The sequence below is a fragment of the Hyperolius riggenbachi genome, chromosome 1 (genome assembly GCF_040937935.1).
Source record: "Hyperolius riggenbachi isolate aHypRig1 chromosome 1, aHypRig1.pri, whole genome shotgun sequence".
NCBI lineage: Eukaryota > Metazoa > Chordata > Amphibia > Anura > Hyperoliidae > Hyperolius > Hyperolius riggenbachi.
Window position 1 is genome coordinate 362,299,076 of NC_090646.1, and position 26,008 is coordinate 362,325,083.

Genomic DNA, 26,008 nt, shown 5'->3' on the forward strand with positions numbered 1-26,008 from the left:
AAAAAAGAAAAACAGAAAATACCTAACAACCTAAGCTACCTCCACCCTTTGGACAAGTTTAAGAACATGACAGAATGAAGGCATAATGGACTTACATTATACAGAGACAAAGATAGTAACTTCAAAAAGGTTTTTATACTGCAAGTGGAACAAAAAAAAAAATAAAAAAAAAAAAATCATGAATCCCAAACACATTGTGATACAATCACTTACCGTCTTTCAGGGCTTATTACCGCTGTTGTAACTTCATTATTAGCCAAGGCAGATTTTTTGGTAGGCGTGTCCTTAATATTGCAGCTTTTGTCTGTAAGAGCAATGGAGGGGAAATGATTAAAAAAAGCAGGGACTTTGGCTATCTTAAGGCTACTTTCACACCAAGACGTTGCGTTTTAGGGGACGTTAAGGTCGCATAACTTGCCCCTAACGCAACGCGTGGTGGTGTTGAAGTTGGACGTCAGATTGAGCTGTGTTATGTAGCTCTCAAAGCAGCAGCTCCAGGATAGTGATGGGAAGTCTGGATCTTTTTAAGGCTTCGGATCATTCAAATCGGATCATTGAAAAGATTCGGATCTTTGAACCGATTCATTTGAATCATTTTACTAGGGAAGTAGACTGGGGGTGAAATGACTAGCAGGACCGGACTTTCCCTGCACTGTACATTCTGCATGTTCCTGTTTCTTCCAGACATACATCCACTGTGAACCGAATCGTTCATTGTGATGATCCGGATGATTCGACTCACAAAAAAGATCCGGACCAAATGAACGATTCGTTCATGATCCGGACAACACTACGAGTCCCACCAGGAGTCACCACAGTGCAGCGAATATTAGCCATGTGGCTAGTCACTGAGCATGTGCAAACAATCTAACGCAGCTCTATAGGGGTATAATGTACAGCATGCTGCACTTTCATTTAACGTGCAGCGTTATACTCTAACGTAACGTGTGCACTGTGAACAGCACATTGATTTTACAGTGCTGTGAGTTAGGCTGCATTACTGGCTGCTGTAACGTGGGACTTTAACGTCCCACTGTGAAACCAGCCTAAAAGGAACCCGAGGAGTTAGACATAAGGGAGCTGCCATTTTTATTTTCTTTTAACCACTTGAGGACCACAGTCTTTTCGCCCCTTAAAGAGAACCAGAGATGAAGCACCCTCATGTATTTTATTACATTTATCAGTGGGAACATGACAGTAAACACCTACCCTGCTTTTAGTTTCATTGTTATCTGCTTAATTAGTCTATTAGCAACTGTGATAAGAATCCACAGACAATTCAGTCGAGGTTTGACCTGGAATCATTATAGCTGAGTCACTCTTCTGTGAAGTCCTTTCAAGCCCAAGCCTTCCCCCTCCTGGCTTAGATCTTCTGCTTTGCATACTGAGAGCTGTGATGACATGGGAGGGGGCTGCTCCTGAGAGAGAAGCTCTGTGGCTGTAATATGATCCCTGTGTGCACTAGATTCTCATAGGAATGAAAATGCAGTTATTATCAGTGACACTTCCTACAGGCAGAGCATACCAATATGAAAGCACATAGATGAAAGGCTGCATTTAGCCTAGATAGCAGCCTAGTCTCATATAGCCTAGACAGCACATCCAGAACACCTCATAACCTGGAAGCAGAAGTGATATGAGCCGGCGGCCATATTTGATTTTTCCTGGAGCAATAATGGATAAAAAACACTAAAAAAGGCACACCAGAGCGGCAAAATTATCAGGTAGAGCATTTATTCTTTACAAGCTATCAACTGATATGTTTATTTTGTGTGAAACGTTCATCTCTGGTTCCCTTTAAGGACCAAAGCCTTTTTCTCCATTCAGACCACTGCAGCTTTCACGGTTTATTGCTCGGTCATACAACCTACCACCTAAAGGAATTTTACCTCCTTTTCTTGTCACTAATACAGCTTTCTTTTGCTGCTATTTGATTGCTGCTGCGAGTTTTAGTTTTTATTATATTCATCAAAAAAGACATGAATTTTGGCAAAAAAAATGATTTTTTTAACTTTCTGTGCTGACATTTTTCAAATAAAGTAAAATTTCTGTATACATGCAGCACGAAAAATGTGGACAAACATGTTTTTGATAAAAAAAAAAAAAAACATTCAGTGTATATTTTTCGGATTGGGTAAAAGTTATAGCGTTTACAAACTATGGTGCCAAAAGTGAATTTTCCCATTTTCCAGCATCTCTGACTTTTCTGCCCACCTGTCATGTTTCATGAGGTGCTAAAATTCCAGGATAGTATAAATACCCCCCAAATTACCCCATTTTGGAAAGAAGACATCCCAAAGTATTCACTGAGAGGCATGGCGAGTTCATAGAAGATTGTATTTTTTGTCACAAGTTAGCGGAAAATGACACTTTGAGACAAAAAAAAAATAAAAAATAAGGAGAAGTAGTATAATGTGTTTTGGGGTGTATTTTTACACATACCCATGCTGGGTGGGAGAAATATCTCTGTAAATGACAATCTCTTGCTTTTTTTACACACAATTGTCCATTTACAGAGCTATTTCTCCCACCCAGCATGGGTATGTGTAAAAATACACCCCAAAACACATTATACTACTTCTCCTGAGTACGGCGATACCACATGTGTGGCACTTTTTTGCACCCTAACTGCGCTAAGAGGCCCAAAGTTCAATGAGTACCTTTAGGATTTCACAGGTCATTTTGAGAAATTTCATTTCAAGACTACTCCTCACGGTTTAGGGCCCCTAAAATGCCAGGACAATATAGGAACCCCACAAATGACCCCATTTTAGAAAGAAGACACCCCAAGGTATTCCGTTAGTAGTACGGTGAGTTCATAGAAGATTTTATTTTTTGTCACAAGTTAGCGGAAAATGACACTTTGTGAAAAAATCTAATAAAAAGCAATTTCCGTTAACTTGTGACAAAAAATAAAATCTTCTATGAACTCACCGTACTCCTAACGGAATACCTTGGGGTGTCTTCTTTCTAAAATGGGGTCATTTGTGGGGTTCCTATACTGTCCTGGCATTTTAGGGGCCCTAAACCGTGAGGAGTAGTCTTGAAATGAAATTTCTCAAAATGACCTGTGAAATCCTAAAGGTACTCATTGGACGTTGGGCCCCTTAGCGCAGTTAGGGTGCAAAAAAGTGCCACACATGTGGTATCGCCGTACTCAGGAGAAGTAGTATAATGTGTTTTGGGGTGTATTTTTACACATACCCATGCTGGGTGGGAGAAATATCTCTGTAAATGACAATCTTTTGATTTTTTTTACACACAATTGTCCATTTACAGAGATATTTCTCCCACCCAGCATGGGTATGTGTAAAAATACACCCCAAAACACATTAAACTACTTCTCCTGAGTACGGTGGTACCACATGTGGGGCACTTTTGTGCACCCTAACTGCGCTAAGGGGCCCAAAGTCCAATGAGCACCTTCAGGCTTTACAGGGATGCTTACAATTTAGCACCCCCCCCCCCCCACACACTTGCCAGAACAGTTAACAAACCCCACAAATGACCCAATTTTGGAAAGAATACACGCTAAGGTATTCCATGAGGGCCATGGTGAGTTCATAGAAAATTTTATTTTTTGTCACAAGTTAGCGGAAAATGACATTTTGTGGGGAAAAAAAAAAAAACACAATTTCTGCTAACTTGTGACAAAAAAATAAAATATTCTATGAACTCACCATGCACCTAACGGAATACTTTGGGGTGTCCTCTTTCCAAAATGGCATCATTCGTGGGGTCTGTCCTGGCATTTTAGGGTCTCTGCAATCATTACATGTATGGCCAGTATTAGGAGTTTCTGCTATACGCCTTATATTGGGCATAAGGGTAATGCACTCTGGGCTGAAAGGAAAAATGAACGTCAAACAATCAATCAATGTGGATGAAAAAATATCTGCCAAAAAAATTTGAAAAAAATAAAGAGGGGAAGGCGTCTGCCAGGACATAGGAGCTGCCGCCCCAAAAATCCAAACCCACCAGTTCGTATGCCCTGGCAAACCTGATTTATCCATTCACACCGATCGATGTGGATGAACAAATCATTGCCAGAGTTCTTTTTTGATACAGTGTTTGCCAAAGCATATGAAACCCCAACACCACTCCACGGCCCATATGGCTCGGCAAACGTATCTTTTTGACTGCGGAGGAGAAATCTCGTCCTGCAGCGCTACATGCACCGACTTGTGTGTAAGCTGACAGACGCGCAATGTTCTGTCAGGATGCAGTGCTGCAGCTGATTGGTCGGTCTGGATAGAAAAAAAGAGAGAAGAAAAAAGACAAAACAATACAAAAAGGAGGGGAAGGCGTCTGCCAGGACATAGGAGCTGCCACCCCAAAAATCCAAACCCACCAGCTCGTATGCCCTGGCAAACCTGATTTATCCATTCACACCGATCGATGTGAATGAACAAATCATTGCCAGAGTTCTTTTTTAATACAAAGTGTTTGCCAAAGCATATGAAACCCCAACACCACTCCTCGGCCCATATGCCTCGGCAAACGTATCTTTTTGACTGCGGAGGAGAAATCTCGTCCTGCAGCACTGCATGCACCGACTTGTGTGTAAGCTGACAGACGCGCAATGTTCTGTCAGGATGCACCATCAGTGCTGCAGCTGGTTAGTCGTTCGCTCGGTCCACCTGGAAGGTTATTGGATGGAAAAAGAGAAAAAAAAAAAACAAAAAAACCCAAAAAACAAGCAAGCAGCAAAGCAATTACTTCATTAACATTAATAAACTTTGAACTTTTTTAATAAAAAACTTAACATTGCAAACCAAACATTAACTTCTTTGCTTACCTGTTTTTTTGTTTTTTTTTGTTTTTTTTAACTTACCTCCCGAGGACAAACCTCTCCTCCCCCATGGAACAATGTGCGAAGTGCAAATCGCACAGAGTTGTGGCGAAGTACATTACGCAATTTGTCCCAAGTGAAAGGAGAGGTTTCTGGCAGCCCTGTGTATTAGGGTCTCTGGAAACCCGATGTTTGGTTTCACACTGCATATTGACATATCCGGTGGGTCGAGCCCGCCGCACCGTATCGTCCAAAACAGACCTTCAGGCAATACCACAAGAGTAGCATTCGGCCTAGTAATGAACTGCGTCGCCATAGACCAACATGACTTCCGGGCCGATCGATATTGCCACAGAAGCCACGCAGTAACGTAGGCATGCACTAGCGTTAAGTCAAGCACTTCCGGCGTAGGGGGGGACCGCAAAGTGTGACTTTTGCTAGGCATTTTGCCCTAACGCATCGCAGCAGTGTGAAATAGCACTGAGAGACCCTTGTGTGCCTACCGCTGTGTGTGGAGTTCCCTACTCTCTAATAGTGTACCTGCTCGTGGTACCTCTCAAAACACTCCCCTAGGCATAGGCCAGGCTGGTCAGGACAGGTGGGACAATAAACAGTGGTGTCACGCCTTATTCCAGCCCTGCTGCAGACACGACAGCGTTTTCTTCGGATTCGTTGACCTGGGGTACTCGGAATTGGATAGGCGTAATGCCTTCCATGCAACCGGCTAGTTGCATCTTGGGGTTGGGCCACGGCACCTCCTGGATACAGGAGTTCCATCACGATCTGTTTATTAAATTGAATAAACGATCCAGTTCTCCCAGCCTTACTGTAGAGAACAAAGCTGTTGTAAATTGCCAATTGAATGAGGTAAAAAGACACTTTTTTATACCAGCGTCTTGTTTTTCAGGCAACTAAATAGGGCGCTAACCTCTGGTCATTGAAATCCACCCATCCCATGTTAGTATTATACTCATGGACGACAAGGGGTTTTTCAATGACCTGAGTTCGTCATTGAATTTCAACTGTTGTGTCTGCGTGAATGGTGGACAGGAAGTAAACCTCCCTCTTGTCCTTCCATTTCACCGCGAGCAGGTCGTCAGCACACAAGGCGGCCCTCTGCCCCCGTTCAAGTCTGGTGGTAATGAGCCGTTGGGGGAAGCCCCGGCGACTAGGCCGCACGGTGCCACAGCATCGGATTTTTTCGATTTTTAAGTGCTGAAAGAGGGCCACACTTGTGTAATAATTGTCCACAAAAAGATGGTACCCTTTCTGGAACAAGGGTGACACCAAGTCCCACACAACCTTTCCACTGCTCCCCAGGTAGTCAGGGCATCCGACCGGCTCCAATTTTGAGTCTTTTCCCTCATAGACCCTAAAATAAGATGTATAGCCTGTGGCCCTTTCACAGAGCTTATAAAGTTTCACCCCATACCGGGCGCGCTTGCTTGGGATGTACTGTTTGATGCGAAGGCGCCCGGTAAAGCGTGTGAGGGACTCGTCTACGCATATGTCCTGGTCAGGGGTATAAGCATCTGCAAATCTGGATGACAGGTGGTCTATGAGGGGTCGAATTTTGTGGAGCCGGTCAAAAGCAGAGTGGTCACTTCGATGACAGGTTTCGTTGTTATTGAAGTGCAGGAAGCGCAGGATGTTCTCAAATCGTGTCCTGGACATGGCAGCAGAGTACAGGGGAACATGATATGCTGGGTCCGTAGACCAATAAGACCGCAACACATTCTGCTTTACTAGTCCCGTGTGAAGGAGAAGGCCCAAAAAAATTTTCATTTCGGAAACTTGGACTGGTTTCCACCGAAAAGGCTGGGCAAGGAACTTTTCCAGATTGGCGGTTATATATTGTGTGGCCTTACGGTTGGTCTCTGCCACAATTAAGTCTAAGAGATCCTGGGTGAAGAATAGATAGAAAAAGTCTAGGGCCGATCCTAGATTATCTGTCTCCACCTGGACTCCAGACTGGGCGGTGAAAGGGGGAAGTACGGGTGCGGCGGAATCAGGGGATTGCCAATTTGGGTTTGCCAGCACCTCTGGTAAACTAGGGGTAGTACGGGCCCGTCTTCTTGGTGGCTGCGACTGGGATCTTACTGCACGTGCCACCGAACCAGTTTCAACTTCCATGCTGGTGCTCGCCACTTCACCAGGGTCTACGGAAGTACTGGTGCTAGGTCCAGGAGATGTTGTGCTGCTGGTGCCTCCCCCACCATGAAATCTCAGACCAGCACGAACACCACTCTGCTGCCCTTGAGGCCGATCCTGCGCCACCTGCGGTCCAACAACATGGGGTGTGGTACGCCTGGCTTTAGCCGGGACCTCAACCTCGTCATCACTATCGGTCAGTGAGCCACTGCTCAATTCAGGTTCAAACTCTGACCCGGAAGATTCGTCGAATGAGGCGTCCCAATCGTCCTCATCCGACTGGGCCATGTACTAGAGAACCTCATCATCGGAATACCCCTTTCTTGCCATGGTGGTCTGCTAAATTTAGGGGGTATTCCTCTGAGACTACCCAGAAAAAAAGAGCACCTACCTAGCAAAGGGAGTATTTGAGAGGTAGAAAGCTGTGGTCACTGAGTTTTGATAAAAAAATAAATCAAAACTGAGGTTTACAGTGCCACAGCTATTGTACAGTGTTTTTTGTAGTGATCAGAAAAAAAATTCTGTCACTGCGGTGGGGCGGGCTGAACGCAAGTGCAGGCGAACGATCAGGCCTGATCGGGCAAACACTGCGTTTTTTTGTGTGGATCCTAGTGACCCTAATAGATCTGACTGCGATCAGTAATGATCACTTACAGATACTATATAGTACCAATGTTGATTAGCGACAGTGATGACGCTAATTAGTGACTGTGGTGCAGTGGGCTGAGCACTAACTGACACAAAGGGGCCTAGCTAACTGGCCTAACTGCTAACACTAGTGATACTAAAAAAGTGACAGTTTTCACTGATCACTGTTTTTAGATCACTAGGATAGTGACAGGGGGGTGGTGGCGAGTGAGGAATCAGAGGCAATCAGAAACAATCACAGGACAATCAAAGGCAATCACAGGGCAATCGCAGGCCAATCACAGGGCACTCAATTCATGGGACAATCGAAGCCAATCACGGGACAATCAAAGCCAATCACAGGGCAATCAAACCAATCACGGCACAATCAAAGCCTATCACAGGCCAATCAAAGCCAATCACAGGGCAATCAAACCAATCACTGCACAATCAAAGCCGATCACAGGCCAATCACGGCCAATCACAGCCAATCACAGGCCAATCAAACCAATCACAGCACAATCAAAGCCGATCACGGGACAATCAAAGCCAATCACAGGGCAATCACGGGACAATCAAAGCCAATCACGGGACAATCAAATACAATGACCGCACAATCAAACTGAATGTCAGCACAATGAAATACAATTACAGCACAATCAACTACAATGCACTGGGAAGGTGATTTGGGGGGGGGGGGGGGGGTTTCTGAGGGCGATCTGAGGGTTATGGGGGGTTGATTAGGTGCCCGCACGGGGCTGATTGGGTCCTGATCTGATGGGTGGCAGACACAGGGGGTGACCGATGGGAGATCAGTGAGTGATTACAGGGGAGAATAGATGTAAACAATGCACTGGGGAGGTTATCAGGAGGGGGGGTCTGAGGGCAATCTGAGGGTCTGGATGGGTGATCAGGTGCCCCCAAGGGACAGTTTAGGGTCTGCGCTGATGGGTGGTGGTGACAAGGGGTGATAGACAGGTGATAGATGGGTGATAGACAGGTGATCAGTGGGTAAGGCAGCTATATAGCTGTATACAGCATACAGTGGGGTGGTCTGGGAGGGGGGTCTGGGGGGGATCTGAGGGTAGGGGGGGGGGTGATCAGGGGACCCTAGGGGGCAGTTAGGGACCTAACCTAGGGGATAGCGTCCCTAGATAGTGACAGGGAGTGATTGATGGGTTTTTAGGTGGGTGGTGGGGTGCAGATACTGGTGTGCTGGGGTGGTCAGGGGGGGGGTTCTTAAGGCTGGGGTGGGCGATCGGGGGGTCTGTGTGGGGCAACGTGCGCTGGTATACTTGTCTGATAGGGCTGCCTGTCCTCTCTGATGGTCGCACGACGAGTGACCATCAGCGGAGGAGGCAGCCAGTATAATACACTTTGTTACAATAACAAAGTGTATTATACTCTCCTGATTGGCCGGATCGCCGCATTTGAAACCCGCCGGCGCTGCTAATTGGCCGGCGGGTTTCCGTGCAGGGTGGGCGGAGCCTATTGCCGGCGGCGATCGCGTCATTGATGACGCGATCGCCGCACAGCCACCGCTGATGCCGCCCCCGCCGATGGGCGTATTGCGGTCGTTTGGGCCCAGTCTTTGCCGCCGCCCATCGGCTGGGGGCGGTCGGCAAGTGGTTAAACAATACCAATTACCTGGCAATTCTGCTGATCTTTCTGGTCAGTAGTGTCTGAATCACGCAACTGAAACAATCATACAGCTACTCTTGTGAGATTTGTCATGGACATCTGATCTGCATGCTTGTTCAGGGTTTCAAGTCTTAAAGTACAGGTAGTCCCCGGTTAACGAACGAGATAGGGACTGCAGGTTTGTTCTTAACCTGAATCTGTTCTTAAGTCAGAACATTGTGCCATTTCTGTCCCCTCCTGTGCCTCCACTGCCCCCTCTGCACCTGCTTATACAAGTTTAAAAGCCAGTTTTTCTTTTAAATTTTCTCAAAACTACAAGTCCAATTTAAAATTTTTTTTGACTTGTTCCCATGGAAACAAAAAATTCATGCCGTTCGTATCGGTGGGTTGTTTGTAAGTCGGGCGTTCGTAAGTCGGGGACTACCTGTATTAGGCAGAGGATCGGCAGGACAACCAGGCAATGCACATTACTTAAAAATGAAATATGCCTCCTTAGCCCTCTCACCTCAGGTTCTCTTTCAAGGGAACCAGAGTCGAGGGGATCCGAAAAAAAAAAAAAAAAAAAAAAAAAAAAGAGTTTATACATAACTGGGTCTTCCTCCAGACCCATAAGCCTGGATCGCTGCCACCCTCCGCTGCCTCTATCGCCGGTACCGGGTCCCGCCACTTCCGCCGGACGTGACCAGTTGTACGCATGCACAGGGGCTCCCTCCGGCTTTGTACGCATGCGCCTGCGCAGTACGGAGGGAGCGCAATGCGCTTGCGTCGACTGGCAGAAATTACGGGACCCGGTACCGGCGGACAGAGGCAGCGGAGGATGGCGGCGTGGGAGCGATCCAGGCTTATGGGGCTGAAGGAAGCCCCAGGTATGTATAAATTATTCTTCATCTCTGGTTCTCCTTAAGGGCCACTTCAAACTCTGGCTGCATATAGTAGTCCAGCAAACATACAGTCTGCAGAATAGCCCTTAGGAAAGTATTTTCTGAGACAGCCAACTAAGTACAGCTAGCATTATGGCAATACAGCACTGAATGTTTCTCAATACAAGCTGAAGCCAATTTTATGCTGCTTGAAAATGCTTCTGATCGGTCCATCTTGTTGACAATCAGTACTAGTTACACAATGTTTCCTTAAAGTTAATGTGAAGTGAAAATAAAAACCAGATACTTACCTATTGAAAGGGGAGGATCTGAATCCTATAGAGACTTCCCATTCCTCTCTCGGTCCCCACATTCCAGCATTGTCACATCCGCAAGAACTTTTCACCCAATTGGTCAAATACAGCTCCGAGTATCCTCTGAAGGTTTAGGGAGCCCGAGAGCTCCCATGGATGGGCCACTCTGTACTGCGAATGTGCGAACACACTTGCGCACACACAAGCGCAATGCGGCGTTGCCAGTCATCGGGACCACCCAGGCTCCCGAAGCGACAGTGCCGGAATGAAGGGACCTTAAGAACAGGAATGCTCTATTAGTTCCAGGGCCTTCTCTTCCCATAGGCAAGTATCCGAGTTCTTATTTTCTTTTATTTTACTTTACATGCGCTTTAAAAAAAGAAAGAAAAAATCTGCCTTTGTATAAGCGAGAAAAAACTTTTTCTAACAAATAAAACAGCTTTTTTGCAGCAGGTAATTTTTTTTTTTTTTTTTTTACACAATTATATTGATTCAGGTTTCAGAAACAAGAAGGCCACATTTACACTGAAACGTTGGCCAATTAATCGCATCGCAATTGTGATATGTTGTAATGGGACAGTCACATTGGCAAGTTAGCAGGGTGATGGAATCAGTCAGAAACCAGCAAGGCATGTTGTGCAGTACTGGACAATGTGCATGTTTACAATTGCAGTGAAGTATACTTTTCATGGACACATCACATGCGTAACACAATGGCCTCAATTCACTAAAGACAGTTTGGTAAAATAATTTAGGTCGGTTTTAAGTGTTTTACACTTTTCCCCCCAAATTCACTAAGATTTCTTGCATGCGGTAGAATATCGGTAATGTATGGAAATAAACATGCTTCAATTCAATAAGCCCTCCCAGCTGTGGAGCAGGTCAGGCTGCAAACTATCAGTTTTCTCGTATAAGTCTGCGCATGAGCCATTCTATTTTCTGTCCAGTGCATCCCCGGCTAACGCGAGAGCTCTTCTGTTCATCAGTATAGAGATATGCACATCTAAAGGTATACAGAAAAGCCTTTTTAAATGTCTCCTTCCGCTCTGCTGTTATGAAGTCCCGCCTGCCTGATCAAATAAGGTGAGAAGCAGGGCTGTGTAGCTCCCCCTATTGGCTGTCTGCTTTATCTATCAACTTTTAAGGGACCCGGAGCACTAAAAAAAAATAAATGAAATCGGTACTTGGGGCTTCCTCCAGCCCACCGTAGGCAGAGAGGTCCCACGCCGTCCTCCTGGCTCCTCTCCATGCAGACTTCCCTACCGGCGACAACCGGGCCAAGTGTCGGCCCGACCCTTAACGTGACGTTATGAGTCATCACGTCGGCCGCTATGAGTCAACACGGCAGCCAGCATGACTGTCCTGCGCATGCGCAGTTCAGTTAGAAAAACGTGCATGCGCAGGACTGTCACGCTGGCCGCCGTGATGACGCGTAGCATCACCATTTAGGAAGTGTCTGGCCGACACTCGGCCCGGGTGTCGCCAGTAGTAAAGTCTGGCGGGGGACCTCTCGGCCTACAGTGGCTGGAGGAAGCCCTAGGTAAGTACCACTTTTATTTATTTCTACTGCTCAGGGTCCCTTTACCACATGGAGATTGCGAGCTAAAGATAAACGAAGTTTAAGTTGGAGATAAACACTTAACACTTTTACTTGATTTACCGAATGCTTTAAGCTTTGTGTATTGCAATTTGACATTTGAGGTATTTACTGCACAACATGGCAATTTACCTCACTAGTCGGTAATTTTACTTTGAAATGCGGAAATAGGTTTAGTGTTTGGGAATTTGAGAAGGTAATCCGTAAAAATCAGCCGTTTTCTGCATCACTGAATAAGGTAATGCTTAGTGAATGGAGGTAATTGTAACTTTTACCCTCGGTTACAATTTTTCTTTTTTACTGGATGTGCAATGGAATGCCCCAATGTAAAACTAGCTAAAATGTGTAGCTCGTCATAAAAATGTACCGGTTAAAAAAAAAAAAAAATTTGTAGCTCGACTGCACTCGTGTCAAAGCAGTTTTCTTTGAGCAACCTAATGGTAATGTATGCACAATAATACATCTGCAATAAAGTTGCATTATGTGCAATCTCATTTAGTTAGCCAATGAGAGGTAAACCGCAAGATAATTTTAAAGCACCTATAAAAACTACTATATTTTCATAACTTTTTTCCCTTTGGATAAATTTGCCATTTAAAAAAACTGGGACAGATCCTAATAAATGTGTAATTTATTTTAATTAATTTTATTTTTTCTTCACTTGAATAAGCGACATAGTGGCTGATTAGGAGCGGAGCATTACTTGGGTCTGCTACAAAATGTTCTACAATAGATTGTCCATGCCTTAAAGGACAACTGATGTAAGTAGTATATGGAGGCTGCCATATTTATTTCAATTTTACACCAAACCAGTTGCCTGCCAGCCCCGCTGATCTATTTGGCTGCAGTAGTACCTGAACACCAGAAACAAGCATGCAGCTAATCTTGTCAGATCTGACAAAAATGTCAGAAACACCTAATCTGCTGCGTGCTTGTTCAGGGTCTATGGCAGAGGATCAGCAGGACAGCCTGGCAACTGGTATTATTTAAAAGGAAATAAATACGGCAGCCTCCATATCCCTCTCACTGTGCCAGAGCACAATGGAGAAGGGTGAGAAAGGTCAACAGTCTGTTGGGATGTTTGACATGCAGCATAGCTGGGATGATTCAACTTACATTATCTTTAAAAAACAATATGGTAAAGCTGTAAAAATGGGGTGGTCAGTGCAGTCTCTAAACACCATCAAATTGTTTAGGATGAACTGGACCCAAGAGTGAAAGCAAAAGACCCTACAAGTGCTACACTTTCACGAGAACTTCTGCAACAGAGCTGAGAAGAACTTTGAGGAATAATTTGATTTCCATTGTGGAAGGAATACCATAAGCATGTTCAGCCAGCAGTTTTATCTACCAAAGGTGACTCATTTGAGTACTCAAAAAGCTTAGAACACATTTCGGTTTATACATGGATTCCAGTTCATTTTTCAACTTTAATTTATATGCCCGATGCTTTCAATTTAGAATACAGTGAGACACTGAACTGCTTGAATTTACAAACACTTAAATATAGAGGGGAGGGAGAGAGAAAATACCTTTTGATGCAACCAAAACATTTTCAGTGGGTGTGGTAAGTATTGCCCTTCTCTTAGAGCTAGGAGTCCAAGGAGCTGGGAGCAAAAAGGGTCCCTCAGTCTTAGTTACTTTTGCATCCACATTTTCTTTATCTTCACTCCTCTTTGTTTTTTGCTTTGTTGGTGTTGCCAGGGCAAAATCCACACTGTTCAACTCGGTGCGAAACTTTGAAAACTAATAAAATTTATATTATGATAAATAAAAAAAATGTGAAGACTATGGGCACATATTTCATGCACAGTGTAAATATGCATTCTTGTGTTTAGGCTTACCTCTTTTGAAGCACTTTGTTCTGCTGAGCTGTAGGTGTAGTCTTCATAGAACAAATCATCATCAGAGAATTCCATAGATCCAAACACATATGGGAGATCACCTTGATTACCACCATCGAAATCAAGCTTTTGCCTAGACTACCAAGTGCACACATGTTAAGTACACAGTACTGTAATTTTCAGAAAAACATTGTATTTAAAAGCACATATTTCAGTACCCCTCATACCCATAATAAATATTTATTTCACCGCAATGACTGGTGTTGCTCACTATATGATTGAATTAAGTAAGCTAAGTGGAGAATGTCTAGTTCATTTTGCTGGGAGACCGGTGGAAGGGTGTACCCCTACTACACTAAACAAAAAGTCTCCTTGGGCTAGAGGACCCTTTTACACTGCAAAATGCAAAGAATTGCAAGTGATTTTTTGGGGGGTGATTGCACATCACTTAGAGCTGAGAAAAAACACAGATAAAATGCAACAAAGTTTCCAACCGTGTGAGATTGCAATGTGTTCTTAAAAAAAGGGTTTCCTCAATTTCTATGTGCTTGCACTTTGTGCATCGTATGCCATCAGAATTGGATCATGAAATGCAGTGTAAGGACCCCTTTTCCACTGCTAGCATTTTGCGATCCAATTCAGATTACTAGTGAATCACAAAACGCTAGTTACAGTAATAACTGATGGAAACTGGGACAACCATTTCCATTAGTGCGATCTGTTTGTGGTGCAATTTGTTTCCAGAGTGCAATAGTTATCCTGCTGCGTTTTCTGTGTGATTCAGCTCCTACACTTTGTATGCAAGCACAGGATAATCGCATATCAATCCCATACAATTTTACCTGCGATGGGAAATTTACCTATTCCTGATGCAAATCTCATACATAAGAATGCACCATACATCCAATGGATCACAGCAGAATCGATGTGGTGGAAAAACCCAGTTACTCTTAGGGCCCGTTTCCACTATCGCGAATCCGCATGCGTTGCCCGCATGCGGATTCGCACAGTCAGTACAAGTGGATGGGACTGTTTCCACTTGTGCGTTTTCCCGCACGTTTTTCTGTGCAGAAAAAATCTGCATGGTAGGGCCCTCAGAATTCGCCTGCGTGTGGAATGCAGGCGAATCGCACGCAATGTATTTAATAGGAAAATCGCATGCGTTTTCCCCATGCGGTTTTTGCCGCGCTTTCGCATAGGTATTAATGTTAATTTACACAGGCAGTGACATGGTTAAATTCGCATACAGCCTTACCTATGCGAAATCGCATGCGAAATCGCGGCAAAAAACGCATGCGGAATCGCACCCGCATGCGATTTGCCTGCGGGGATTCGCCGGCGATTCCGCAACGCTATAGTGGAAACGGGCCCTTACTGTTAGTGGTATTTCTCAAAGTCCCTCAGGATAGCCACAAGAGAGAAATGCGATCCTCCTCCCCCCTAAGGAAGCACAAGCCAAAATGCCACCATCTTTATGAAAATCCTTGGGGCTTATGTCAGACCAACATGGAGTACCTTGAATGGATAAGGGCCACTGAATGAATCTCCCTTTCGAATGGCAAACCTGAAATACTTTGATGTTTTAATGAATTGATAGATGCAAATACGCATCTTGAAGGTCGATAGAGGTCATGTACATTCCTTCCATAAGAACATTCCTTGCTAAATAGATACCGTATTTTTCGAACTATAAGACGCACTTTTTCTCCGTCAAAATTGTGGATGAAAAGTCAGTGCGTCTTATAGTCCGAAGGTGTCCTGTGGATGCTGCCGTCCCAAGTCTTTGATGTGCCTCATTTGTCTCCTTTCCCCCCTGCACATGTCTCAGATGTCCCGGTGTCTCTAATGTGCCTTTAACATCCTCATCTCCCTCCCCATCTCTGATGTCCCAGTGCTTCCCGATGTCCCCCCTCCCCATCGGATGTGCCCCTTGAGGCTTAGTGTGTTGCCTCTGTCCCCCTGAAGGTGAGATCGTTACCATCAGCGTTAATGTGGAATATGTTGATTATCATGACAAGCAAGGATCGTTTCCTCATTCATTCGCGGCTCCAGCTTCAAAGTAGTTCCTTCAGGCTTCAGACACAATGCAGCCAATCAGGAGAGGTGCTGCATGGACACCATCCAATCACTGCTGCTGCTGTTCTAATAGGATGCGATGGTCCCGCGGGCGGGACCAGGCTCTGTCATTGAGCCAATCGAATGCAGTGACTGGCCCAATGACAGCGGTCCCGCAGGCGGGACCATCGCGTCCTGTTAGAACAGTGGCAGCAGTGATTGGATGGTGTCCGTGCAGCGCCTCTCCTGATTGGCTGCATCGCATCTGAAGCCTGAAGGAAGTACTTTGAAGCTGGAGCCACAAATGAAAGAGGACGCAATCCCTGCTTGTCATGGTAATCAACATATTCCACATCATTCACGCTGATGGTAACGATCTCACCTTCAGGGGGACAGAGGCAACACATTAAGCCACAAGGCGCACATCAGAGATGGGGGAGGGGATAAGGAGGACATCAGAGACACAGGGGAGGGAGAAAAGGAAGACACCAGGACATCAGAGGGTGGAAAAGAATGGCAGGCAAATCAGAGTTGGACACCTGGACATCAGAGATGGAGAGTATGACACGGGCACATCAGACACAAGGGAGAAGGGAAAGGGGGACATCAGAGCCACTGGGGGAAAAGTGGACACCTGGGGACATCAGAGACAGGGGGAAAGAAGAACACAGCAAGTCAGAAATGGGGAGAAGGGAAAGGAGGACTTCAGAGAGGGGGAGGGAGGATAGGAGGACACCGGGGACATAAGAGATGGGGGAGGTGGGAAAGGAGGACACCAGGGGACATGGGGAGGGAAGGGTGACATCAGAGACACAAGGAGGACACCAAACACAGGGAGAGGGAAAGTAGAACACAAGAGGACGGGAGAGATACAAGGGAACAGAGGAGACAGACGACAAGGGGACAGAGAAGGACATGGGAACAGAGGAGACACAGGAGGACAAAGGGAGAGAGGAGGACACAGGATGGTCAGAGAAGGACACAAGAGGGAAATAATTGGGGGAGGATTGAGGGGAGAAGATCCATAAGACGCCCCTGCACTATAGATGCACCAGGTTTATTATATTTTTTCCCCCTGGTTTTTGTCCTCTAAACCTAGGTGTGTCTTATGGTCCGGAGCATCTTATGGTCCGAAAAATACGGTACTTTCCATGCAAAATCTCTTTTCCCTCAAAACTACTGCTTTGGTAATCAAAAGAATAGGATGCAATATAGTATCATGTGGAACTCCTTTAGATAATTTTCTACTGCTTCAACCCAAGACAATAGGTTTCTAGCAACTCAGACAGAATTTCAGGTTTAAAACAAAACGTCGTAGTCTAAGCTCTTCTAATCAATACATCTGATTTTTTTTATCCATGGGGTCCTGTGTCTTCAAACCAATGTTCTGCATCCTTTGAATATTGTGAAATTGCACAACCGATTTTGGGACACTTAACCCAACAAGCCTCATCTTGCACAGATAACAGAAACTTAGAGTTTGGGATAAAAAGCTCTACGTTCCAGTTCATTACACTGATCTGTGACAATGTCTCTTTCAATAAGAAACGAACGGGAAAAGACCTGCTGGACCTTCAAACCCTTATAAATCTTAGGGTGCATACACACATCAGACCATAGTCTTTGGAAAGTGAAAGATCACAGACCAATCTTACCACCCTTCATGTAGTATGAGAGCCATACTCTACACAGTCTTTTCTATGGAGCTGAACTCCACATCAGAAAAAAATCTTTGCAAGATGCTGCACACTCAGATGCTGTACAGACACAAAAGATCAGTATCTGCAAAAGATCTGTTCCTGCCAAAAATCCATTCCTGCAAAATGCAATGATAGTCTATGGGATCTGCAGATCATCATACACACATGATTTAACTGACATTCTTCTGCAGATCAAGCAATCATCCGCAGATCTGAAAATCCATCCTGGTGGATCTGATCTGCAGATGAATGTCAGTTAAATCATGTGTGTATGAGGATCTGCAGATCCCATAGACTATCATTGCATTTTGCAGGAATGGATTTTTGGCAGGAACAGATCTTTTGCAGCTACAGATCTTTTGAGTGTGTGCAGCATCTGTGTGTGCAGCATCTTGCAAAGATTTTTTTCTGATGGGGAGTTCAGCTCCATAGAATAGACTGTGAAGGTATGGCTCTCATACTACATGAAGGGTGGTAAGATTGGTCTGTGATCTTTCATTTTCCAAAGACTATGGTCTGATGTGTGTATGCACCCTTATCCTGGGCAAAAAGAACTGGGTCAGAAATTTGAATACCCTCATTTTCGTAAATAGCTCTTAACAATTCAGGGGTATCCTCAGATGAAAAAGGTTCTTAATCTTGAAACACCTCCCTTAGTTCCTCCTCTTCAAGAGATTCCCTGTCAGATACCTCATCACCTTCCTCAAACAGGGCTGTAGAGTTGATGCAAAAATCCTCCAACTCCAAACTCCTCAGTTTAATGGTGTGTACACACTTGAATGTCTGTTAAACAAGGTGTGTATGAGAAAACGTCATATAACCTTTAAAATTGCTTGGAGTGAGTGGTGGGCTCACCTCCCAAAAGAAGACCAGAGATCATATTTCCATATCAAAAAAATCAATACATTTATTATACGGTACCCCGTACAATAAATGTATAGATTTTTAATATGAAAATATGATCTCTGGTCTGCTTTTGGGAGGTGAGCCCACCACTCACTCCAAGCAATTTTAAAGGTTTTATGAAGTTTTATCCTGCTGGCGCCTCTGTTCCACATTCAAACACACTGTGTCCACTCCTGGTGGAGGGGAGTGCTACTCCCTACCTTGGTTCTTTTCGACAGAGAGCGACTTCTTAGCCCTGAGTGAGGACAGGCCTAATCTCCTCACCTGCCTATATAGTGGTTGCCTTAATGGTAACCCATGTTTGTGAGTATAATTTTTCTCACTTAACCATTTGATCAATTATCTTAACATACTACACCATATTGGGCTCTCTGTTTTCTCTTTTACAAGGTGTGTATGAGGATCTGCACATAGACTATGAATGCATTTTGCAGGAACGGATCTTTTGCAGGAACAAATCTTTTGCAGATACTGATCTTTTGAATGTGTACAGCATCTTTGTGTGCAGGATCTTGCAAAGATTTTTATCTGATGGGGAGTTCAGGGGGTAAAATTGGTCTGATAGCTTTCACTAATCTTTCAAGTGTGTACACACCATAAGTTTCCACCGACTCCTCTAATTTGCATATTACAATCCTGTTGATTGAAAGTATGTAACATAAAAGGCATCTCATCACTGCCAACGCTTAGGAATTTTAAAAGACAACTAAAGTGGCTATCCTGCTGATCCTCTACCTCTGGTACTTTTAGCCATATACCCTGAACATACATATGCAGATCAGGTGTTTCTGACAATGTCAGATGTGACAAGATTAGCTGCATGCTTGTTTGGGGTGTTATTCAGACACTACGGCAGCCAAATAGATTAGCAATGCTTCCAGGCAACTGGTATTTTTTAAAAAGGAAATATGGCAACCTCCATATTCCTCTCACCGAAGTTGTTCTTCAAAGCTATATTAAGATGGCATCTGCTTTTGGGAACAAAAAAGCTCCTGGCCAGGAAGACGACACTCTACCTTGTCAGCCACCCTGGCCTGTCATTGTCAACCCAAATGCCCCAGTATGTTGTCTGTATAAGAATTACCGGAGCCCCATATCAGTTGGGTTCCAGCGTGTAGCTCTGCCACCTTGCAAAAAAAGGACTCTTCCTTTTCTATATCTGATATAGAAAAGACCAGGTCAATTTTCTGAAAGGGGGCGAGAACCTATGCACCAAAACCCAGCTGATACAGGATTTCCCTACGTAAATCATATTAAGATAATGTGTTGCAACACTAACTTTTAAGCATTTTAAAGTGGATCAGAGATTAATTTTTACTCACTGCATAATTGTGCCCCTTCCATATAGTTTATGGGGCATTCCTCATGCCAAATTCTCTTTTTTTTTTTTTTTTTAATATCCTAATTCCCTATAAACTAAACAAGCCTCACCCACAGCTCCTAAAGCGACTAGGCATTCTGAATCCCTCATGGGAGCTCAGTCTTGGGAGGACGACGTTTTTTCCGAAGGAGGAGGCGGCATTAATAGCCAGAGATTTCAGAGTCAAGGTGGCAGAGAGGAGTGTTCACAGGCTGAGAGGTGGAGATGCAGAGCAGCTAGCCTGTGTGTGATAACAAGCAGCATATGGCTGCTCGCATATTGCAGGAAGAAAAGCAAGGTTAGTACCAGCTAACGTTGTTTTGAACAATCCTTCAGGGCAAAGGTGAGACGCAGCTCCTCCCAGGAACAGGAACAGACAGCACTTCCCCTATAAAAAAGTCACATGGTTAGTCCACCCTCAGTGCGTTTAGCCAAGTACCGACAGGTGAACATTCCACTAACCCATAACCGTGCAACTATCAGACACAGACAATTAACACCTGGGTGGGATCGTTGCCCTGAAGGATTGTTCAAAACAACGTTAGCAGGTACTAACCTTGCTTTTTTCCCACAATCCTTCAGGGCAAAGGTGAGACGATTAACAAGTAATACAACCTCAGGGTGGGACCACTGCTTGGAGAACCTTTCTACCAAACGCTTGGTCGTGTGCAGACATTGCATCAATTCGGTAATGACGGATGAACGTAGAAAAGCTTGACCACGTTGCTGCCTTACATATTTGCTCAGGCGAAGCCCCTGCATTATTAGCCCAAGAAGCTGCCCTAGCTCTAGTAGAATGCGCTCTAAATGAGGCAGGAGCCTCACTTCCATAACTCTGTAAGCTTCTATAATAGCTAACCTAATCCAATTAGCTATAGTAGATTTAGAAGCTCTCTGACCTACAGTTTTCCATGAAAATAAAACAAAGAATCTGTCTTCCTGACATCTGGAATTATGTTCAAATATTCCAGAACACATCTAACATCTAATGAGTGAAAAATCCTCTTTTTTCCACACTTTGGATTCACACAGAAAGTAGGCAAAATAATATGCGACCTGTGAAACCTAGACATAATCTTCGGACAAAACTCTGGATATGTCTGTAACCCTAATGTATCCTGAAAGTAAGGACTTTTCATAGACAAAGCTTGTAGCTCACTGACCCTTCTGGCTGTAGTGATGACTACTAAAAAATACTGTTTTTAATGTAAGATATCTAAAAGAACTGTCCTTAAGAGGCTCTAATGAACCTTTGGACAGTCCCTTTAAAACCACGGATAATCTACAGGAGAAACGTATGGTTTATAAACTGGCAGTTTCCTAGAAAAAGCCTTCAGAAACCTCACTATCAAAAGAAGAGGAAGACAAGGGGATAACTGAAAAAGCAGATAAAGCAGCAATCTGCACTTTGGGCTGGTGCACACCAAAACCCGCTAGCAGATCCGCAAAATGCTAGCAGATTTTTAAACGCTTTTTTTTATTTTTATGAGGCGTTTTGCTAGCGTTTTGCGGATTGCTGCTGCGGTTTTCAGTATAGTAGATTTCATATATTGTTACAGTAAAGCTGTTACTGAACAGCTTCTGTAACAAAAACGCCTGCAAAACCGCTCTGAACAGGCGTTTTTCAGAGCGGTTTGCGTTTTTCCTATACTTAACATTGAGGCAGAAACGCATCCACAATCCAAAAAATGCCTCACCCAGGCATTTTTCGTTTCTGCAAAACGCCTCCCGCTCTGGTGTGCACCACCCCATTGAGATACATTGACCAAGCAGATCCGCAGCCGCAAGCGGATCTGAAAACGCCCAAAAAGCCGCTCGGTGTGCACCAGCCCTTTAAGCGTACTTACAGAAACATTTTTATCCCAACCCTCCTGAAGAAAATCCAGGACTGCTGGAACTGACAGGCTATCAAACTTAAAGCCGGACAGCCAAAGATGGAAAGTTTTCCAGTATTTCAAGTAGATCTTCCTAGTAACTTCTTTACGGATACCAATCAATGTAGAGGCTGCCTTGTCAGATACTCTCAATTTTTTGAGTAAGGATCCAGACTGACAGATTCAATCTGCCTGGATGTGGATGCCACAGGTTCCCTTGCAGCAGCAGATCTGGCCTGCAAGGAAGTCTCCAAGGGTCCCCTAAGGTGCAATCAAAATCATCCGATTTTGACAACCTCTTGCTGATAACTGCCGGAATCAAATTGAGAGGAGGAAATGCATACCGAAGTGGAAAGTTCCACTCCTGAATGAATGCAGTCACCCCCAGATATAGGCTTTCTTGGATTGAGGGAGAAGAAACTCTGTATCTGGGCATGGTCTTCTGTTGTGAACAGATCGATTGACTGTGTTCCCCATCGTTTTGTGATGTCTGGGAACACCTCTCTCTGTTTAGAGACCACTCTGATGACAGAATCCTGCTTCTGCTCAGTTTGTCTGCCTCTACATTGAGTGTTCCCTCGAGACGAACAGCTCTCAAGGATAACACATTCTTTTCTGCCCAGGACAAGATCTCCTCCACTTCTTCTTGCAACAACAGGGATCTCATGCCTCCCTGTTTGTTGACCAAACGCTACTGCCGTAACATTGTCAGAGTGGATCAGAACATTGGACTGTGACAGTATCGATCGCGCCTGAAATAAGGCCCGCTTTACTGCCCTTAATTCCCTCCAGTTGGATGACCTCAGACTCCAGTTCTGTCCACTTCCCTTGAAAAGCTCCGTGAGCTATACGAGCTCTCCAGCCCCAAGCGCTTGCATCCGTAGTAATTACCTTGTCTACAGGCTCCTTCCAAAGCCTTCCCTTCACAAGGTTGGATTCCTCCAACCACCACTGCAGAGACAACACCACAGTTTGAGGAATTGTGACTTTGAAATCTTATGTTTATGGACGACCGTCCCAATTTCCTAGAAGGAAACTCTGCAACTTCCTAATGTGCGCCAGTGCCCAGGGTACTGCCACCATTGTGGATGACATCAATCCCAGCACAGACAAAATCATCCTTAGGGAAACCTTGTCTTCCCTCTGTAATTATTTCACTGCCAAATTTATCTTTAGGATATTTTCCGGAGGAAAGAAAATCCTCTGTTTTAATGAATACACTAGCATGCCTAGAAAAGGCGTTTTCTGACCTGGAATCAAAGAGTACTTCTCTAGGTTGATAATCCAACCTAGGGATCGGAGATGTTCCGATACCAGATTTAAATGGTTTGTCAGTTGATCTGCTGAACTTCTGAGAATAAGCAAGTCGTCTAAACACGGAATGATTAAAATCGACTGCTCTCTTAACGGAATCAATGCTTCTCCCAGCATCTTTGTGAACACTCTTGGGGCAGAAGTGATCCCAAACGAAAGGCAAACAAACTGGTAGTGTTCTACCCTCCTATTTACTCCAACTGCAAATTTTAGGAATTTTTGCGATTTTTGGTGAATGCCAATATGCATCTCTTAGATCGAGAGATGCCATAAAGGCCCCTGGAAACAGTAGCTCCCTTACTGAAAAAATGGATTCCATCCGAACTTTTTCAGTCTCATAACAGGTTAAGTCTTTTTAGATTCAGAATCAGGCGGAACTTGCCCGACGACTTTTTACTACAAAAATAGTGAAACAGAAGCTTTGCTTTTGTTCCATTTACTGGCACAGGATACAGACTAACCAGCAAGCTCATGGTGACCCAGAACTCAGAGTGTGTAAGAGGCTACAACGGTCCCAAAAGCCCTCCTACTAAAATGCTAAGAAAAGCAAAAAAAGTTTGCTTTCTTGAAACAGAAAGAATTTGCAATAATTCAGGTTGGAATGAGCTTGAGATGTCTCCCAGTGCATCACTGCTGACTATATGCAAATTAACCATTGTTACCCTTAGCAGCTACACACCGCTGGAATGCAATGATGTGTCAGCTTGTTAATTTGTACAGAGCCCTAATAATCCAACATGCATACAGACTGTTTCAGATTGTTTGATCCGGCACAGGATGAAATACATTCTGTTTTAGCATGTTTTGCAATATACTCAAAATTTCTGGAAACAGAGTGGGATCTCCTGGGGCCTTTGAGACCACAAATCTTGACAATGGATGGAGCACAAACTATTTGGTAACAAAATTTTATTGTTCGGCAAATAAACTGGCTTTTTTCCCCTTTTGCCCACCTGAGAGAGAAGCATCTTAGCCTCCCCCCACCGCCTGACACGAGTCATTGGGATTTTGACTGGGTCTTCGGAGCTTTATATTTAAAGCCCCTTTTCCTGGACTTGTCAGAAGTCCACTTTCTGCCTTTTCTCTGATCTTTAGAGGAATCTTTTTGATCACACACAAAAAAAAACTTTAGTTGCAACAGCTTTTTTCTTTTCAGGAAAAAAAAATTCTCTTTTTGTTCGATGTACTTTCCAAAGCTGATCATTAATTTCAGCAGTGGGTGTAAACCTAATTGCCTCAGCCGAGGAATCAGCTAAATATGCAGCAGATTTAATGAGAATCGCAATAGAATTCAACAAATGCTCAACAGGTGCCAGTATATTAGCTCTGAGCTGATTAATCAACAGCTCCAAAGCTCTGACCACACATGTAGAGGCAACAGCCGGCCTAAACATAGCCACACTAGCCTCCAAAGACCTCTTCAAATAAGCATCCACTTTTTATCAAGTGGATCCTTTAGCTTTGTATAATTGATCATCAATAGACAAATTAGCTACCACATTCCAAAAGAGTAATTAATGGCAGCAATCAACACCTCCGTATCCTCAATACGGAATTTAAACTTTGGAACAGACTCAGATTTTATTTCTCTAATGTCTGAATCCTCAGAACTAGCTGCAAACTCAGCCTGAGTAACATCAACCTCAGTCACAGATACTCCAGATATAGCAACCTGAGAAGTAGATGGATTAGCATTCAATAATGAGGACTTAATTGATTCCAATGAAGCATTAATCTCCTCTCTTAGGGCTGGTGCACACCGAGCGGCTTTTTGGGCGTTTTCAGATCCGCTTGCGGCTGCGGATCTGCTTGGTCAATGTATCTCAATGGGGTGGTGCACACCAGAGCGGGAGGCGTTTTGCAGAAACGAAAAATGCCTGGGTGAGGCATTTTTTGGATTGCGGATGCGTTTCTGCCTCAATGTTAAGTATAGGAAAAACGCAAACCGCTCTGAAAAACGGCACTTCAGAGCGGTTTGCCAGGCGGTTTTTGTTACAGTAGCTGTTCAGTAACAGCTTTACTGTAACAATACATGAAATCTACTATACCAAAACCGCTAGACAAAACCGCAAAACGCTAGCTGAAACGCTACAGAAAAAGAAGAAAAAGCGTTTCAAAATCTGCTAGCATTTTGCGGATCTGCTAGCGGGTTTTGGTGTGCACCAGCCCTAAGGCCCGGTTCACATTAGCGGTGGCCGTCCGGAATCGCCGTGCCGGAGCCGGACCGCTTTCAGAACGGACGGAACGGACGCACGGCATGGCAATGAAAGCCTATGCGTCCGTTCACATGCGTCCGTTCTGCCGGACCGGATCCGGACTCCGGCGTCCGTTCCAACATGCGCTATTTTTTGGTCCGGCTCCTCCGGCAGCCGTATCCGGAGCGGAGCCGGACTGCACCATCCGGCCAATACAAAGCAATGAGAGCCGGAGAGCGCACAACACACTGGCTACAAAAACCGGACGTTCTACCCCACTTCCTATGCATTTTGGATGGGGACCACATGGGCCCAGCGTTAGTGGGGCAGCAGCGATTTCATGCTGGAGCTCTTTTTGGCAGCAACATGTCTGATATGTCAGGAGGCGAACAACAGGAAGGAGAGAATTCCCAGGTTTACGAGTAAAAAATGCCTGGATCCATGGTCCCAACTGCAGTCTCTGTATCCACGGATGGTCTCCACACGTCCACCTGTCTCCAACAATGACCCCAGACCCTTCTGCTGACCTCCCAGACCCCAGGTATTTACAGGATGTATATCTCCTGAAGAAACCGGATCCGGACCGCAACCGTGTTCACACCGCACGGAAACCGGATGCAAATGGACCGGATCCGGACCGGATCCGGATAGGAACCGTACGGATCAGGTCCGGTCCGGATGCGGTGCGGTCCGGACATCCGGTGCGGTTTTTACAAAACCGCAAGTGTGAACGGGGCCTAAAGGATCTCAATGTATACTGAACAGAGTGACCCTGCTC

General features: G+C 44.7%; 1 protein-coding gene across 3 annotated transcripts in view; it reads right to left on the reverse strand.

The window, feature by feature from the left end:
• MELK (maternal embryonic leucine zipper kinase) overlaps positions 1 to 26,008 on the reverse strand; it is an 86,445-nt gene that overhangs the window by 16,871 nt on the left and 43,566 nt on the right. For all 3 annotated transcript variants that reach the window (XM_068271313.1, XM_068271311.1, XM_068271310.1), the window contains 3 exons: positions 13,827 to 13,964; positions 13,515 to 13,728; positions 214 to 304 (listed from right to left, as the gene is read on the reverse strand). In XM_068271313.1, the coding sequence (XP_068127414.1) occupies positions 214 to 304; positions 13,515 to 13,728; positions 13,827 to 13,964 (443 nt within the window). The remainder of the gene's footprint in view (positions 1 to 213; positions 305 to 13,514; positions 13,729 to 13,826; positions 13,965 to 26,008) is intronic.